The sequence below is a fragment of the Bos grunniens genome, chromosome 22 (assembly GCF_055505025.1).
Source record: "Bos grunniens cultivar Pamir isolate PY7600 chromosome 22, Bosgru_T2T1.0, whole genome shotgun sequence".
NCBI lineage: Eukaryota > Metazoa > Chordata > Mammalia > Artiodactyla > Bovidae > Bos > Bos grunniens.
Window position 1 is genome coordinate 21,456,492 of NC_141186.1, and position 19,398 is coordinate 21,475,889.

Below are 19,398 nucleotides of genomic sequence, written 5' to 3' on the forward strand. Positions count from 1 at the left end.
AAACTGTGGGTGAAGAAAGTGGAATCTTTTAAAATGTGTAGCAATGAAAATCAAGGGGTCCCTCCCAGAACAAGGATTAAGAGGGCAGCAACGCACAGTCCTCACCTCCCCCACCCAAAATTCTATCCTCTTAGCCTACCCTTAAAGCTCCTACCATGCGCTAACTCTATAGTGTAAACTGGCTTATTTCTGCAAAGGCACATTCTTATCAGCATATCCTGGGTACCCAGAAGAGCACCTGGTACATAAGAGCTGTGGAATATTTACTCACTAAAAGAATGAATGAATAGAAACACCAAACCTGCCTCGCAACTAAAGGGTTTATGTGATGCGGCCTCTTCAACAGGAGACTAAATGATCAGCACCCCCACTAAGTGCTTAACAAATGCTCAGCACCTGTGCATCCAGGCAAGTAGAGAGCAAGCCCCCATTCCCATGCCTCCAGCAGCCAGCAGAGGGATGCGAACACCTGCCCCAGAGGGTTGGGAGGAAGCCCCACTGGCCGCACCTGCCCCCAGGAAGGGGATCTGCCACTCATTGCACAATCCCTGAGGCTTCATCATTGACCGGAGACATATTGTTACTTGAACATTTTTGACCAGAGATGTATCAATACATTCTTAGAGAGTGATACAATTAACATCACTGTGCAAAGTTGTTAGAGCTTAAAACTGATCAAGCCTTCATTATATGAAACTTTGATTGTCATTATCATTCACATTTTGCTCTGTTATGCTTTTGTTACAACCTTGTACATATTATACACATGTTTATTACCATAAAATTTTCAAAAATGACAGATCAAAAAATTTCTAATTTCTAAAGGAGCCCCTCCCCCCAACATGAAGATCCACTTTGTCGACTACCAGGTGAAATAAACGAAAATATTCTAGAGGAAATAATACCCACAGAACTTTAAAAAAAAAGTGCTGCCTGTAAGTGTAGCCTGCTCTTCCACAGACTGGGAAAGCAAAGTGAAACATGGTATATTTGTAATAGCCTTCTCTGCACACAGGTGCCTGCTATATAGCCTATCACCCTCTAACAAAACACTGGATGCTTTAGTAAGACACACAGCGTTTCAAATAAACGCATTAGGTGCAAAAAAGTTATTGATATTTATTCAAATGCAGTGTTTCCATATTCACTAACATAACAAATCACCAGCCAGAGGCATGGTGGTGCCTGTGTTAGTTTTGATGAAAAAAATCCCCTGGTCAGCAATGTGTAAAAGCACAGACTGCAGAATCCACCCCTAGGAGATCCTATTCCATAAATCCTCGGGGAAGCCCAAGAATTGGCACTCTGTGTAAGTTCCCAGGTGCTGCTGCTGCTACTTCAGGAACCAGTTTGAGAACCAAGCTTTTCTGCAGCAAAATTTTAATACTAATATTAATAGTATTTCCAGTGTTTGGTCAGCAGCTACTGAATGCCCCACGGGTTCACGGGGGAGTACAGCAGGGAGTTGGCTAGAAAAGACAAATTTGCTCATTTTAATCAGTCCCTAAAAGGAAGCCTAAGATTCAGGAGAAGCTTGCTCTCCCACAGAGATGCCCACCCCGCCCCACCCCCCACCAGCAAAGATGCCCACCCCCGCAGCCGACTTCTAGATTCATTCTCAAACTGTGGTCCTCTGACCACTGACCTCATGACCCCCCGAAGATGACTGTCTAAAAGTAGCTTCTGAGTCAGGAACATGTTTAGGAATCATACCAGGAGATATTTTTAAGGTGCACAGAAAGAGATTTACTGTGAGGGACTGGCCTCACCTGGTTATGGAAGATGAGACATCACAGGACCTGTCAGCCACAGGACAGAGGTGCGGGAGGCCGGTAGGGTAGCTCCAGTCCAAGTTCTAAGGCCCAAGAACCAGGGCAGCCAGTGGTGTACATCCATGAAATGACTTATAAAACCCAAGAAACAGCAGCACTGAGGTCCAAGGCAGAGAAAGATGGATGACTTTACCCTGCAGAGAGCAAATTTGCAGCTTCTCTGCCCTTTTATGCTAATCGGCCCACTGTGGAGTGGATGACATCTGCCCATATTGGTGAGGGTGACCTGGATGACTCAGCCAGTTACCAGGGCTGGAGGTGACAGGAGGACCCATGGTCCAGCCATGCTCTCCTGAGGGACATCCCCACAGAGGCCTGGCCCAGCATCTCCAAATTCAACAGGTTCTTATTTAAATAGGAGACCCACTGCATCAAAGACTGCTGGGCGGTACTTGAATGTAACTAGTCAGTAACAAGAATTCCCTGAGTTCTCTTAGAATCAGGCCATACAACCATAGAAACAGCTGATATACGCAAGAGCGGAAGAAAGGAAAGGATTTGTTAAGCAGAGGCATCCACAGCATGCCAGACCCTTTACACACACAATTGCTTGAATCCCTGCCAGACCCTGTGAGATGGGTATAATTATTCCCCTTTTACAGATCTGAAGACACTAAGGGTCAGAGACGTTTACTAACAATAGCTAGCCCAGCTAATAAGAAGCCAGAATCAAACCCACCGTATTGATTCCAAATACTGCCCTCTGTCTGCCATGTGGGATAATGGAAACAAGGCAGGCAGCAATGAGCAGGAGGCTCAAGGACTCAGAAGCTTCTAGCATCCAGAGTGAAGACTGTTGGTGAGAAACTGTGAAGAGGGACAGACGGAGGAAGCGGTGGTCTGGGAAACTCCCTGGACACTGACAGACCACCCCCGCCACCCAAGCTTTCTGCAGAACAACATACCTGCCCAATTACATATCAAGCTGAAAGCAACTTCACGAGATGAAAGTCAAACCACCCACCTGAACCCTGAGGAAGGCCTGGGGTGGAAGTTTCCACGGTTCCACGGTTCTTACTTCCCCTTGTTCTGAAGTGTCATCCCCTGACTCTGACTCATGGTGTTTCCCCAGTTTCACTGTCTGGAAAACAGCAACCCCAAGACACATACCCCTGTGAGTCTTAACTGAATGATATATATGAAAAAGCTTGGTCCTGAGAGGAGGTCCTACAGAGATGCCCAGTGTCCTCACTGTCATTCATACATCAATGAGCAGCACACGCCAAGAATCTGATATGTTTCCCAAGGACCCTGAAATTACACTTTTGCACACTGTGTTTAAAACCTGCCAAACACTTTTTTTTTTTTTTTTCTGTACCACTGGTGGCTAAGACTGTATTTTTTTAAAGACACCATAAGGAAAAGTGAAGCAAGAGTGGTCTCTTGTGGAAGTAAACAGTATGTACAACAATTTATAGAACGTGAATCACAGCAGGTGGTGTTTCAGAAGCAAATTGGTGGGAAATGGCCAGTTTTCAGAGCGGGTGGTTTTTGAAGGTACAGGCCTGAAATCTAAGCCTTGGGATACTTTCCTTGGGGCCATGAAAATTTGGTTCCTCCTGTTGGCCGCCAGCCTTCCCCCTCCGCACCCCTCCATCAGCCAGGTGAGTCTGAAGCAGGTGTTCCAGAGATAAGCTCTGAGATTCAGCCTTCCAGTGAGTTTCACTGGCTTTGCATGGGCCATGCAACTGCATTTTCTTGAAACATTACTGCCGAAGTGGGACCACACTACTACAGGCTTTCCTTCCTGGATACCCACTCAAAACCAGACTGCACAACACGGATGGACCTAGAAATTGTCATACTGAGTGATGTAAGTCAGACAGAGGAAGTGAAATATTATATGATACCCCTTGTATACAGAATCTAAAAAAAAAAAAAATGATACAAATGAACTTACAAAACAGAGACAGGCAAAGAATGAACCTATGATTACTAGGGAGAAGGGTGGAGCTGGGAGAGAGACTTTGGGATTGTCATGTACACACTAACGTTTTTAACATGGACAGGAACCTGCTGCACAGCACAGGGGGCTCAGTTCCCTGTTCTATGATGACCTAGATGTATGAGATGTGGGGAGAGAGGTTCAAGAGGGAGGGAGTATGTGTATACTGAAAGCTGATTCACTCCGTTGTTCTGCGGAAACACAACATTGTAAAGCAATTAGCTCCAATAAAAAAAAAAATACATTACGTACATACCTCATATAGTTAAAAAAAAAAAATAACCAACAAGGACCTACTGTATAGCACAGGGAACTTTGTTCAATATTATGTACAACCTAACTGGGAAAACGAATTTGAAAAAGAATGGCTACACATATAACTGAATTACTTTGCTGTACACCTGAAACAGACACAACATTGTAAATCAGCTATATTCTAATATAAAACCACAAGTTTTTTTCAAAAAAACCCGGGCTGCAAGCCCTCGGCAGCCCCTCGTCTTGGTATGTGTCCAGGAAAGACAAGGAAGGGCTAAGGCACAGGGGGAACAAAACTCAGAGGCTGGGAGGAGCCCCAAAACACGGGAGATTTCTCCACAAAGGATGCACGTTGTTTTATGTCCCCCTATTTTGATGAACATTTTGCCATTTTTTAGGCTGTGCCAGAACTGGATGATGACTTGTGTTTCAAGATTTGGGAAGCCAATTTCACATACAATGAGTTTATCTATTATGAAATTTGACAAAAATACTGAGATCATCTAAAATATGTCGACCATACAAAGAATAAAAGGTGGGCATCCGTGCAGCTAAGAACGAGCCCAAACTAAGAACAAACATTGCCAGGACCCCCATGTGCCTCTCCAAGCACACCCACTCCAGGGATGCTGCTAAGTCACTTCAGTCGTGTCCGACTCTGTGTGACTCTTTGCCCCATAGACGGCAGCCCACCAGGCTCCCCTGTCCCTGGGATTCTCCCAGGCAAGAACACGGGAGTGGGTTGCCATTTCCTTCTCCAATGCAGGAAAGTGAAAAGTGAAAGGGAAGTCGCTCAGTCGTGTCCAACTCTTAGCGACCCCATGGACTGTAGCCTACCAGGCTTCTCCATCCATGGGATTTTCCAGGCAAGAGTACTGGAGTGGGTTGACATTACTCCAGGGATGAGCCCCAGGCTAACTTTTATGACAATCATCTTACTTTTCTTTGTAGCTCTCACATGTGTTTGTATTTCTAAGCATACATTTATCTTGAGTTGCCCTTGAACTGCATATAAATGGACCTGTTGTGACTCGCTTCTCTGCTGTATAATATTCCATTGTACAAATTGACTCCTTTTGATGGACATTTGGGTTGTTTTCCATGTTTTCCATTTTAGCACACAGAACTGCTGAGAACAGTCTCACTGTTGTTGTTTAGTCACCAAGTCTTCTCTGACTCTTTTGTGACCCCATGGACTATAGCCCACCAGGCTCCTCTGTCCATGGGGTTTCCCAGGAAAGATACTGGACTGGGTTGCCATTTCTTTCTCTGGGGATCTTCCCAACCCAGGGATGGAACTCACATCTCCTGAACTGGCAGGCAGGTTCTTTACCACTTGAGCCAGGAGGGAAGCCCCAAGTATCATACCATCGCCTGATTCCCATAGGCAAGGGATCCTCCAGACTGGAAGCTGGGCGCAGATTTTCTGTAAATGGGAAGACAGTAAATATATGGAACTTTACAAGCCACACAGTCCCTGTCTCTCTCAGCTGTCCAACTCTGCCATTGTATCATAAAAGCAACCATGACCAGATGTCAACAAATAACATGACTGTGCTGCAAAACTTGAAACAACAGCAGATGGCAGGCTGGATTTGGGCTATAGTCCCATAGTTTGCTGACTTCTGCTAAAGATGGCCTGCTGAGGAGTGGAAACGCTGGGGCCGCCCCATCGCACAGCTCCATGGCAACCAGAGTGCACACTGCACATCCTGCTGCAGCCCAGGCTGCTGAGCCAGAGTGTGTACCCGGCTCTGCCGTGTGAGGCCAGACTCTTCCCCGAAGTGGTTTTGCAAGTTTGCATTCCCACCAGCGGAGAATGATGCCCCCTTCACTCACATTCCCACCATTCTTGGTATCAGTCATTTTGGGTGAATTTACAGGTAATACAGTAGTTTGGGTTTGCATTTCACTAGTAAGTGGCTGAGTCCTAATTTCATGCATTTCTGACAGCCACCTTACTCTTCTGTCAACTGAAGGTAAGTCCTTTTTCCTTGGGCACTTGAGTGACAGAAGTCCTGTGCTGCTGTATCTCCCTCGTCCCTGTGCCCAAACCAGGCTTACACATGGCAGAGGCAACGATGTTGATAACTCAAATGATGTCTTAGATGTTTAAAGCATTCCTACTGAGGAGAGACAAGTGACCAAGACTGGTGGTTGAGGAACTTCCCTGGTGGTTCAGCGGCTAAGACTCTCGGCTCCCAGTGCAGGGGGCTTGGGTTTGCTCTCTGGTCAGAGAACCAGATCCTGCATGCTGCAACTAAGACCTGGCACAGCCAAAAAAAAAAATACTGGTGGTTGAGGCTGAGGCCATTTGGTGGGGGGAAGGGACCAAGATAGATCATATTAGAACCCTGAACCCTGTGAAGAAGGCAGCATAAGCAGCTGTCTAAGTGGTTTAGGGCAGCGGTGAGGAGATACCCCTCGTCCAAGGTAAGGAGCATTGGCTGCGCTTTGCTGGAGCAGTTGTGAAGAAATACCCCACACCCAAGGTAAGAGAAACCCAAGTAAGACGGTAGCTGTTGCAAGAGGGCATCAGAGGGCAGACACACTGAAACCATACTCACAGAAAACTAGTTAATCTAATCACACTAGGAGCACAGCCTTGTTTAACTCAATGAAACTAAGCCATGCCCGTGGGGCAACCCAAGAAGGGCGGGTCATGTTGGAGAGATTTGACAGAATGTGGTCCACTGGAGAAGGGAATGGCAAACCACTTCAGTATTTTTGCCTTGAGAACCCCATGAACAGTATGAAAAAGTAAAATGATAGGATACTGAAAGAGAAACTCCACAGGTCAGTAGGTGCCCAATATGCTACTGGAGATCAGTGGAGAAATAACTCCAGAAAGAATGAAGGGATGGAGCCAAAGCAAAAACAATACCCAGCTGTGGATGTGACTGGTGATAGAAGCAAGGTTCAATGCTGTAAAGAGCAATATTGCATAGGAACCTGGAATGCCAGGTCCATGAATCAAGGCAAATTGGAAGTGGTCAAACAAGAGATGGCAAGAGTGAATGTTGACATTCTAGGAATCAGCGAACTCAAATGGACTGGAATGGGTGAATTTAACTCAGATGACCATTATATCTACTACTGCGGGCAGGAATCCCTCAGAAGAAATGGAGTGGCCTTCATGGTCAACAAAAGAGTCCGAAATGCAGTACTTGGATGCAATCTCAAAAACGACAGAATGATCTCTGTTCATTTCCAAGGCAAACCATTCAATATCACAGTAATCCAAGTCTATGCCCCAACCAGTAACGCTGAAGAAGCTGAAGTTGAACGGTTCTATGAAGACCTACAAGACCTTTTAGAACTAACACCCAAAAAAGATGTCCTTTTCATTATAGGGGACTGGAATGCAAAATAGAAAGTCAAGAAACACCAAGTAACAGGCAAATGTGGCCTTGGAATACGCAATAAAGCAGGGCAAAGACTAATAGAGTTTTGCCAAGAAAATGCACTGGTCATAACAAACACCCTCTTCCAACAACACAAGAGAAGACTCTATACATGGACATCACCAGAAGGTCAACACCGAAATCAGACTGATTATATTCTTTGCAGCCAAAGATGGAGAAGCTCTATACAGTCAGCAAAAAACAAGACCAAGAGCTGACTGTGGCTCAAACCATGAACTCCTTATTGCCAAATTCAGACTTAAACTGAAGAAAGTAGGGAAAACCACTAGACCATTCAGATATAACCTAAATCAAATCCCTTATGATTATACAGTGGAAGTGAGAAATAGATTTAAGGGCCTAGATCTAATAGATAGAGTGCCTGATGAGCTATGGAATGAGGTTCGTGACACTGTACAGGAGACAGGGATCAAGACCATCCCCATGGAAAAGAATGCAAAAAAGCAAAATGGCTGTCTGGGAAGGCCTTACAAATAGCTGTGAAAAGAAGAGAAGTGAAAAGCAAAGGAGAAAAGGAAAGATATAAACATCTGAATGCAGAATTCCAAAGAATAGCAAGAAGAGATAAGAAAGCCTTCTTCAGCGATCAATGCAAAGAAATAGAGGAAAACAACAGAATGGGAAAGACTAGAGATCTCTTCAAGAAAATCAGAGATACCAAAGGAACATTTCATGCAAAGATGGGCTCGATAAAGGACAGAAATGGTATGGACCTAACAGAAGCAGAAGATATTAAGAAGAGATGGCAAGAATACACAGAAGAACTGTACAAAAAAGATCTTCACGACCCAGATAATCACGATGGTGTGATCACTGACCTAGAGCCAGACATCCTGGAATGTGAAGTCAAGTGGGCCTTAGAAAGCATCACTACGAACAAAGCTAGTGGAGGTGATGGAATTCCAGTTGAGCTATTCCAAATCCTGAAAGATGATGCTGTGAAAGTGCTGCACTCAATATGCCAGCAAATTTGGAAAAGTCAGCAGTGGCCACAGGACTGGAAAAGGTCAGTTTTCATTCCAATCCCAAAGAAAGGCAATGCCAAAGAATGCTCAAACTACCGCACAATTGCACTCATCTCACATGCTAGTAAAGTAATGCTCAAAATTCTCCAAGCCAGGCTTCAGCATTATGTGAGCCATGAACTTCCTGATGTTCAAGCTGGTTTTAGAAAAGGCAGAGGAACCAGAGATCAAATTGCCAACATCCGCTGGATCATAGAAAAAGCAAGAGAGTTCCAGAAAACCATCTATTTCTGCTTTATTGACTATGCCAAAGCCTTTGACTCTGTGGACCACAATAAACTGTGGAAAATTTTGAAAGAGATGGAAATACCAGACCACGTGATCTGCCTCTTGAGAAACCTGTATGCAGGTCAGGAAGCAACAGTTAGAACTGGACATAGAACAACAGACTGGTTCCAAATAGGAAAAGGAGTACATCAAGGCTGTATATTGTCACCCTGTTTGTTTAACTTATATGCAGAGTACATCATGAGAAACGCTGGGCTGGAAGAAACACAAGCTGGAATCAAGATTGCCGGGAGAAATATCAATAACCTCAGATATGCAGATGACACCACCCTTATGGTAGAAAGTGAAGAGGAACTCAAAAGCCTCTTGATGAAGGTGAAAGTGGAGTGAAAAAGTTGGCTTAAAGCTCAACATTCAGAAAACGAAGATCATCGCATTCGATCCCATCACTTCATGGGAACTAGATGGGGAAACGGTGGAAACAGTGTCAGACTTTATTTTTCTGGGCTCCAAAATCACTGCAGATGGTGACTGCAGCCATGAAATTAAAAGACGCTTACTCCTTGGAAGGAAAGTTATGACCAACCTAGATAGCATATTGAAAAGCAGAGACATTACTTTGCCAACAAAGGTTCATCTAGTCAAGGCTATGGTTTTTCCTGTGGTCATGTATGGATGTGAGAGTTGGACTGTGAAGAAGGCTGAATGCCGAAGAATTGATGCTTTTGAACTGTGTTGGAGAAGACTCTTGAGAGTCCCTTGGACTGCAAGGAGATCCAACCAGTCAACTCTGAAGGAGATCAGCCCTGGGATTTCTTTGGAAGGAATGATGCTAAAGCTGAGACTCCAGTACTTTGGCCACCTCATGCGAAGAGTTGACTCACTGGAAAAGACTCTGATGCTGGGAGGGATTGGGGGCAAGAGGAGAAGGGGACGACAAAGGATGAGATGGCTGTATGGCATCACCGACTCAACGGACATGAGTCTGAGTTAACTCCAGGAGTTGGTGATGGACAGGGAGGCCTGGTGTGCTGCGATTCATGGGGTCACAAAGAGTTGGACACGACTGAGAGACTGATCTGATCTGATCTGAAGTGGTTTCCAGGGGACCTGGATCTTATAAAACTGCCTTGGCTGTGGGATGTGGAAAGTTAGGGTGTATGTGCAAGTGCAGAGAGTCCCTATTACCACGCCTCCTTCACCAAAGCTAGAAGTTCTGGGTTGTTTGTCTGTATGTGAGTTCATCTGTTTATAAGTTCAATCACTATATCACATATTATTTTAAAAGAATTTATAAGCTCATGTAAAAGACTATAGACCATTATTCAATATTCGTCAACTTACAGAAAGCCAATCTGAGAAACATCCCCCCAGTGGATACACAGTCATCCCTTGGTATCTGCAGGAGATTGGTTATGCAAAAGCTGAGGATGCTCAAGTCCCTTCTATAACTATTCATAATGAAGTCATCCCTCCATATCCGTGGAAGCAGAACACCAACTGGTATGATATAGCTAGGGTTTAAGATCTGGGTGCCGAGACCACCCGCTGGCTGGGTGACCTTGGGCTGATGTTCCACTTCTCTGAAATCATTTCCTAATGTGAAGAATGGGAGTAATGATGGGGCTTCTCTCATTGGCTTAGTCTAGGTGTTAAATGAGATAATACATGGGGAAAGCCAGCTACGTTTCAGGGAAAAAGTAAAAGCAGTAAAGGCAGGCTGGTGCTGTCTTAGTAGTTTTTTTAAAATGCAATCAGAAATATAGTGGAATATCCCTTAAATAAATCCATGTAAACTCTTCTGCCTCAGGACCACTTGTCTTCTATTGAAGAAGTAAACTTGGCTTATTTAGATAAGGAGAGGCCAAGAGCCCAGCAACTTTCCCTCTTTGCTCTGGCTGCCAGGAAGCTGAGATTCCATAACCAGAGGGTAGAGGGGATGTGTTAGGAAAAGGGTACATGAATGTGAGCCACAAAATGTGCACATTAAAGTGAAAGTGAAAGTCATTCAGTCATGTCCGACTCTCTGAGACCCTATGGACTATATAGTCCATGGAATTCTCCAGGCCAGAATACTGGAGTGGGTAGCCATTCCCTTCTCTAGCAGATCTTCCCGACCCAGGAATCGAACTGGGGGCTTCTACATTGCAGGCGGATTCTTTAACAGCTGAGCTACCAAGGAAGCCCCATGCACATATTAATGTAAGTGTAAATACAGACAGTAGTCAAAGACTATGTAACCAAAATATGTATGAATCAAAGAGATGAATCAGGTGACTTTAATTAAAACATTATTTTATGAATTTTGTTATATATTAGTTTTTAATAGTTGTGATTTGCTGTGTCTTTTCTCATCCTAAATACATATTCACTTTTAGATTCACTTTTATAATTTTATGTTCTTCTTCTTAAAGGGGTGCCTCTAGAACTTGGATCAACCCCTGCAAGACATGGAAAAATTGACAGTGTCTTTCCTACTAGAAGATTTTCCAAGGGACGTGGCTGCAGGGAAAGCTCTCAAGCTGTGGTCCCTACACTGGCAGCATCAGTCTTACCTGGAAACTTGTCAGCAATGCAGATTCTCAGGTCTCATCCCAGGCCTACTGAATTCTACACTGTGAAGTACAGCCCAGTGATCTGTTTTCATAGACACTCCAGGTGAACTGGAGGCACTCTGAAGCCTGCAACCCATTGACTCCAAGGGAATCAATTTCAAGATCCTCAAGGTAAAAACACACATTTGTACTTTTACCTAAAATGGATCAGCTTGAGACCTGATGTATGTTCTACCATCTCTCAACACCCACAGTTCCGTCTTCTACCTTATCAGAGGGCAGGCCTCTCACAAACCCAGAACCCACTACTCTGGGTGCACAGCCATGGTGTGTTTTTATTCTGGGGCACCAAAGGGTCCCTTTCTGTTGGGCTTCCCTGATAGCTCAGTTGATAAAGAATCTGCCTGCAATGCAGGAGACTCCGATTTGATTCCTGGGTCAGGAAGATCTGCTGGTGAAGGGATAGGCTACCCACTCCAATATTCTTGGGCTTCCCTGGTGGCTCACCTGGTAAAGAATCTGCCTGCCATGCAGGAGACCTGGGTTCGATCCCTGGGTTGGGAAGATCACCTGGAGAAGGGAACGGCTACCCAACCCATTCCAGTATTCTGGCCTGGAGAATTCCGCGGACTGTATAATCCATGGGGTCACAAAGAGTTGGACATGACTGAATGACTTTCACTTCAAAGGGTCCAGGTGAAATATTTTTCATGTAGCAACCTGCCTTTTCCCTTCCTCCTTGTTGGCAAACAATGCCTTGCTCCAGAGGTTGTCTCCACGCATTTCATTCCTGCAGCAAACTAGAGCACAATCTCCTGCCAGCATTTCTCCACCGTAGAACCCGGAGGGGAGATGACTATTACTGGACATGCATTACCACATCTATTAGGACTGAAAAATGAAGTCAGACTTTTCCAGCGAGCAAAGAAGCCACAGTGCCAATTAGCTTGAAAACAAGGATCGACTTAGCCAATTAGATTAAATGATGCATATATTTTTCTAAATTGGATGTGTTAAGCCTGCAGCTTCAAGGTTCTGATGCAAACATATTTAAGGGAGGTCATAAGATAAAGGCACTTATTCTTAAAAATGTATTATCAGAGATATGTTGCACTGAATATTATTTCTAAATTTCCCAGCACTTGAGTATTTCAGGTTATACAAAGTGCCTCTAAATTGAAAAATAACAGATACAAAGAATAATCATTTGATAAATCTTGGAAGGCCTTTCTGAAATACATACCACAAAGTGCAAAAGTAAATGACTCTTAATAACTGAACAAAGCTTTTTGTAACTCAGTGGTTTCCAATTCTCTGCTTACAACAAAACTGAAAGAAAGCCCAATTAATCTGTCCACAAGTGGATTCTTAAAGATAAGTCCTCATCATAAAGTATTGGGTAATTTTTTGGCAATATTGCTAAGTTCAAATAATTAAGATATCTATATCCCCAGATATTTATATGTAGTAGCTATAAAAATTCTTTGTATTCCTATCCACTTATTTCTGTGAAGAAAGTTACATCTATGAAAATAAGAAAACGGATGATAATTGATACTAAAATTCATCTCATTCTGTGGTCATGTTCCAGTGGTGTTCATCCAGATACATGCAATTCAACTAGAGAAGGGAAAAAAAAAACTGTTATGTAATCAAAGGAAATTCTTTTCAACAAAATACTACCTTTTCAATAATTATCAAAATACATATTTATGCCATTCATATAGTAATTGCAATGTTAGCTCAATCCTGAAAAAAATGTTTTTAATACTTAAGAGTTTTATGATCACAGAAGATGTGTTAAACCTTCTATTTAGCAAACTATATTTTGTGGCACACTTTGTGTACACAGCAAAACTTATAAAGGATTGAAATATGTTCAATCAGTATAAAATTCTGTGGTAGAAAAGGAATAAAGAAGAACATGTTTGAATGTACTTTTATTTTTATTTATTTTCAAATATTTTGGCCATGCAGGACAGCATGTGGCATCTTTGTTCCCTGACCAGTGATTGAACCTGCATCCCCTGCAGTAGAATCGTAGGTAACAAACTTCAATGGTTTTTAGATTTAAATAAATATGTTTAAAAGAGTAACTTTCAGTGTTGTTTTAAAACATCCCTAAAAAATCAGTTTACAGTGGCTCAGATAGGCTTTCCAAGGACAAAAGCCAGATCTTGGCTTCCATTCAGTCTTCTCGCTAAGCAGGTGTCAAACTTTGCAAACAAGCGGGAAGTTTCCTTCAAGAATTTGACCAGCCTGCCATGGAAGCTGCCCTTAGCCCTGCTCCACTCAGAGCAGGGTTTCCTCAGTGTTACCCATGATGCAAGAAACCCTGGCCTTGGAAAGGTGGATACTTAAGGAAGACCAAGCTCTTCCAGAAGGGCATTTCTGTCATGTGGAGACAGTACAGACCCCAAAGTGGCCACACCACCTCCTCACACATCCCCTGCTCAGGCACAGAGGTTATTCTGAGCTGTGGGGAAAGACTCTGGGCCAGGCCTCTCCAGACGAAAATGAGGAAAACATATTTCTCCCTGGGATCCCTGTTTAAAGGCTGTAGGACTGGTCCTTGGTACCAAATCTGATTTGGTCATGATTATAATAAACATCGGAGAAGGCAATGGCACCCCACTCCAGTACTCTTGCCTGGAAAATCCCATGGATGGAGGAGCCTGGTAGGCTGCAGTCCATGGGGTCGCGAAGAGTCGGAGACGACTGAGCGACTTCACTTTCCCTTTTCACTTTCATGCATTGGAGAAGGAAATGGCAACCCACTCCAGTGTTCTCGCCTGGAGAATCCCAGGGACGGCGGAGCCTGGTGGGCTGCCATCTATGGGGTCGCACAGAGTCGGACACGACTGAAGCGACTTAGCAGCAGCAGCATAATAAACATACTGAGCCTGTCACGTGCCACATGGCGCATCTTGCAGGTAATAACCCACTCAGTCCACCCTATGCATATGGATTCTTATTACCATCCGTGTCATGGATGGGAAAACTGAAAACAAGATGGTATAACTTGCATAACTTGGCACAAAGCTCATCAGTGGTAGAGCTAGGACTTACCTCAAATGGTGTGGCTCTGAGGCCCAAGCCTCACCCTGATGCTCTACAGTGGCATCCACACAGGACGCTCTAGTCCACTCGCTCCGTGGCGGGCCGAGGACTCAGGCTCCAAGGCTCAGCCTCCTGGAGAGGGAAGGCGGGGCCGAGGCGGGATCCATGGCTCTTCAACTGTCCACAGGCGTCCTGGGCTGGCCTCGGCTTTTCAGGCAGACTAACCCATGGGACTTCATAAACACCCACCCTGCCTTACATGGGCGTGCATTCTGGTATCAGCAGGCACTTTCCATCTCGAGACTACTCTTTACCCTGTAGCAATTCATGATTTTTACAAAGGCCCATCAAAATTGCCACGACACAGAACTAGCACAGCAGGATCTCACAGGGACCAAGTCAGCAACCTCCTTCTAGACACTGTCATGACTCAGGCAGCAGTAGGCACAGGGGCCACCCCTCCGAAACCCTCCTGGCTCGCGCTTCCTCTGGACCATGAATCCCATCTTAACCTGTAAGAAGTTGGGAGAAAGGAACTGCCGTGCTTAAGGTAACAGAGAGAACTGCTTCCAGGCTGTAGAAAGACTTGGATAAATGACAGCAAGAATTGTGAGTGAGTCAGTGCCTGGGAGAAAGAGGCCAAGGTAAAGAGGGTAGGGACAGAACAAAGGTCATCAAGAGTGGCTCTGACCCGTATGTGAAGGACGGTTAAATCATGGCGTGGCAGACAAAGTGGAGTGGTATTAGTCAGGGCTGAGCTGTAAAAAAACAAAATAAAGTTTTTATTCATCCAGTTTTATGTTTCCCTTAAAGACTGTGCTCCTTGTGTTAGCCCTCTATATAATGTGCATATGTTAAGTACATAAAAGAGAAACAAAATGACAACTCAAAAAAAAAAAAAAAAAGAATTCTTTTAATAAAAATTACTCATAAAAATCCTAATAAATTTCCAAGAGCAAGATATTTCTTAGTACATTTATAAAAGAACATTTGGTCCTTTTACAAAAAGCTCCCTTTTAATTTAAATACATTTCTTATTTACAGATTACACATAAAATATCATCTATAGTTGCAAAGCATATTGCACATTACAGACAGAAGCATTTGTGTATTTCAATAGGTTTTCCCAGAGTTTCCAACTCTAGATTTTTTTCCTTTTGTAAAAACAGATTTACCTTTCTTGGGCATAATAAATAAAAAATACAGCTTGTGTTTTGCTATTTAAAACTAAAAATACCTTTCAAAATATTTCTCTGCCTCTCAGAAAGAGGGAAGCGGGTAATGAATTGGGAAGGTCCACAGGTACTCGACATTCTCGCCAGATTCACATCCAGATTCAAGTTGGGAACGCAACCCTGAGCCCTATAAAACCTGGAGACACAGCCCAGAGACCCACCCCTCCCTTCTCACTTTCATAAGAGTCCCTGCCCTGCAGGAACAGGCACTAGAGAAGGAGCTGGATGTCTGGGAATGCAAAAGGAAAGAAAGATCAAGATTTTTTTTTCCCTAAAGTTCCTGCTCAGCCACTGTAGGGCTAGGGCAATCATCCAGCCCGACCTGTTAACCAGCATTAAATTTGAAATCAGCAAAAGAGAAAGACCTCTGGAAAAAAGGAATGTCTGATACTGCGTCTGTGAAACCCAAAGCAAAGGATGACAGTTTGCAATCATTCAATCAAGTGAGCTAAGAAAATGGCTGAGGGGCGTTTTCCTTTGGTGGGGGACACGGTGTGGAGGTAAGAGAGGAATTCAGCTGAGACCCTCAGACTGCACCATGGCACTTATCCAGCCAGGGAGCTAGAGACTAACTTCTATCTGCACAGACACCATCCTGGAGCATAAATACCTAGAAAACTACTAAAGTGTGTGCTCTTGCCCTGTGACCCAGGACAGCCTCAGAACCTGGGGATGCAGAAGCTCTGAAGCACAGACTTGAACATGGAAGCTGATGTTCACCCAGGCCAGGACAATCAGAGAGCTAGCAAACACTTCCCTCATCACCTCCTCCTTCTCCAGGAAATGGAATCTCTCAGTTACACCACCTCAACCCGCGAAGCCTGCCCTGGAACGATTTAGAACTCTGTGGGGGTAGATTTCAACTCAACCCACAAAGGTAGCTGTAAGGTAGCTTCCCACAAAGGTTTGGCAAAACCATTTTCATTGAGTCAACTAAAGCGGAGCCTTTAGACACTAGCTGTGCATGGGAATGCAAGGATGGTGCGGGCTGTTCCAAAGCATGGCATGCTTGGGATCAGGGTGTTCCCAGGGCAAGTAACAGAGCAAGGGACTTCCCCTGACACTCCTCTCCTCAGCCCTCCCCTCCCTGATCTCTTCCAACACAGAATAGAAGGAACAGCAAAAACCCTGCAGGATACATCACAGTTGTCGACATTCTGATCTTCAAAAAGAAAGCAAGATTCGAATGTGGCTCAGAGAACCTTCTCTTGTAACTAGCAAGAGATGGCATTCTGGCATCTAGTCACTGAGGGCAATCTGAAAGCTTGGCAACCAGGGTGAGAATGAGCCCCTCACCCTCAGACTCACAACCAGTACAAGTCCAGGGCCTGGAAGCTGAGAGGGAACACGTCTTCCGTCAACCTGTGGCCCTGAGATGCTTCTGCAACACTCAGGCCCTGGCCCCTGGTCCAGAGTGGGAGGGGTGATGGGATGCCTAAGCCCACAGGAGGGGGTTGTGGGGGTGTGATCACACCACTGCGTGATCACGGAGGGCCCACTTTCTTCCCTGAGGTGCCCCATTCTCCCAAGAGGCTCACTGATAGTCCCACCTTGGTTAACCTGGAGAAAAGGCGCAGGGCCACTTGTATTTAAATGGGATATTTTGGTTTCAACAAAGCAACGAAAACATTGAAAATATATAGGATATTCTCAAAGAAAACTTTCTATTCAGTAGATGAGACAGTGTTGATAAACAGAATGCTTCTAAAATGAAGAAAAAATGTAAAATAAGAAGCATTTGATGTGTTTTTTTTTTCCTTTAAAACAATTTGCACAGTAAATGTTAAAAAGACAGGCATTTATTACTGTGACATTTATTACTGAAAATCCCTTTTTTAGAAATTTCAAAGAACTGAATTATATATCCATTTTTAAAAAACAGTAACACAAGTTTTCAAGAATAAAACTCCTCTCTTTTGATAGGAAATGCAATGGCTTACACAGCCCTCTCTTCTAGGTTTAAAAAGACTAAAATAAAATCATTTGAAGTGTGCCAGCAGTAACGGGGGCACCACACACGACAGGTGAAGTTGGAGGTTTTGAAGAGACTTCCTACCCTCTCTGCAGAGATTCATGTCAACCTCTGACGCTACAGGGAAGCCAAGCTCAGGGTTCAAGCCCACCTCTGCTTTCTCTGAGCACTCTGCACAAGTTCAAAGAGACATAGTCCATTCTCGCTAAGGAAATAATGACAACAAAGAAAAGAGGCGCTTTAGCACGACTTCCTTCGTATATATGCTTGCTTAAAATAGCAGGCTGAAAGGCAAGGATGGGCCAAGAAGTTTTCAGAATCTACCTATCTGATACCCCATCCCATCCCCCTTTCACTGTGGTCTCACCATGGAGCAATACGAAACAAGCCTGCTAAAACCATAGCAGCAGCTGTGACATCCAGTGGCCCAAACAAAAATATAAGGCACTAATCGAAAGCCTGTATTACACAGAGAAACGGCTCAAGGACACCAGGAAGTCATCTGGTCATTTCTTTCTCCCTGACTTGGCTAATTGGCACTAGACACAGGAAACGAAAACAAAACACTCCCAACCCAAACACGGTCAGAACTGAGAATCCTTGGTTGGCAGATGAAGACTCAGATGATCACAGGTATTTTTCTCTCCCTAAAAGGCACCTGGTTCTGAAACCATGGGAGATCCTCAGGTAAGCTCATGAGAAACAGAGACCACCACTTGGAAGACCTACCTGTAAAGCTCTTGAACGGTGATGTGACAACCTAAGAGACTGCCTGTTAGAATCTGGCTCCCTTTGTGAGCAGATAATCTTGTCACTCTGACAATCACACGGGGCACAGATGCATAACTGGATTCTTCCCCACGTGACTGACAGTCACAGAGGAGAGACCTGGGAAGGAGCCCAGTGATCCAGAGAGAGGATGACAAAATAGAATAAACAGAGCGGTCAGGGGAACCGCAGGACCTGTTGCACAGAAATTCATTCACAATCCTCTGGTGGAGAGGTAGTCAGGCTGCAGTCACACGAGCACAGGCAGAGGAGACTTGACTCGACAGACTCCGAAGTAGGAAGCTCTGAGGATCCAGCCAAAGACAGCCTGTCCACGGTGCACATCGTAAGAGGCCAACTTCTACGTACCTTTCCACTTCAAAGTATATCCTTAAGACAAACGGGCATTTTATTGAACAGAAGAGAAACACTAAAGTGTGCAAGGATCTACCAGATGTGCGCGGGGAGCTGGAAAGAAAATTCCTACACCATCGTGGATGGCCAGACTTCCATCCTCCTCCACTTTGGATTGGGTCTCGGCCTGGCCCGGGGTTCAGCTGTTTGGGGTCTGGTTGCAGATGGAGACCACATGGGGGAGGGCAGATCAAATCAAGCCAACCATCTGGTCAATCTGTCGCATGTAGATGCTCTTTAGGGGCAGGGCGTATCGCCTCTCATCAGGAACCCGATTGCACTGGAAAGAAAATCAACGAAGTACCATTTGAATGAGTTAAAACCGTGTGTGTTAATCCCTCAGAAGGGGTGACCATATGACCTCCCCTGGGGTTTCTCATCCTGGCACTGTGGACTCTTTGGGCCTATCCTGGGCACTGCAGGATGGTTAACAGCATCCGTGGGCCTCTCCACCTACATGCCCCTCACCCCTAACCCCCAGCTGTGACAACCAATGTCCCCAGACACTGCCCAATGTCCTTTGAGGAACACAGGTACCTCCAGTTTAGGACCACTGATGTAATTTACAGATGAAGATGTAGAGACCCAGGGAAACTAAAGACATGCACCCAGGGACTTCCCTGGAGGTTAGGACTCCACGCTTCCACTGTAGGGGGCACAGGTTCAATCCCTGCTCAGGAA

At 44.6% G+C, this 19,398-nt stretch overlaps 2 protein-coding genes across 53 annotated transcripts in view; both read right to left on the reverse strand.

Annotated features, from left to right (window-relative positions):
• The window catches only part of LOC147348197 (uncharacterized), a 544,560-nt gene extending 537,722 nt beyond the window's left edge, over window positions 1-6,838 (reverse strand). For 28 of the 50 annotated variants that reach the window (XR_015151178.1, XR_015151170.1, XR_015151171.1 and 25 more), the window contains exon 1: window positions 1,770-6,319. The gene's annotated coding sequence lies outside the window, so the exon portion shown is untranslated. Of the gene's footprint in view, window positions 1-1,769 lie in introns of all 50 variants that reach the window. The other 22 variants (XR_015151182.1, XR_015151167.1, XR_015151185.1 and 19 more) reach the window with 15 other exon arrangements.
• An 8,383-nt stretch (window positions 6,839-15,221) lies between these two features.
• Window positions 15,222-19,398, reverse strand: part of EDEM1 (ER degradation enhancing alpha-mannosidase like protein 1) — a 28,523-nt gene continuing 24,346 nt past the window's right edge. For 2 of the 3 annotated variants that reach the window (XR_015151217.1, XM_086366618.1), the window contains one exon: window positions 15,222-18,997. Coding sequence is in view for 1 of the 3 variants with exons in the window: in XM_086366618.1 (XP_086222744.1) it covers window positions 18,908-18,997 (90 nt within the window). In the remaining 2 variants the exon portion in view is untranslated. The remainder of the gene's footprint in view (window positions 18,998-19,398) is intronic. The other variant, XR_015151216.1, reaches the window with a different exon arrangement.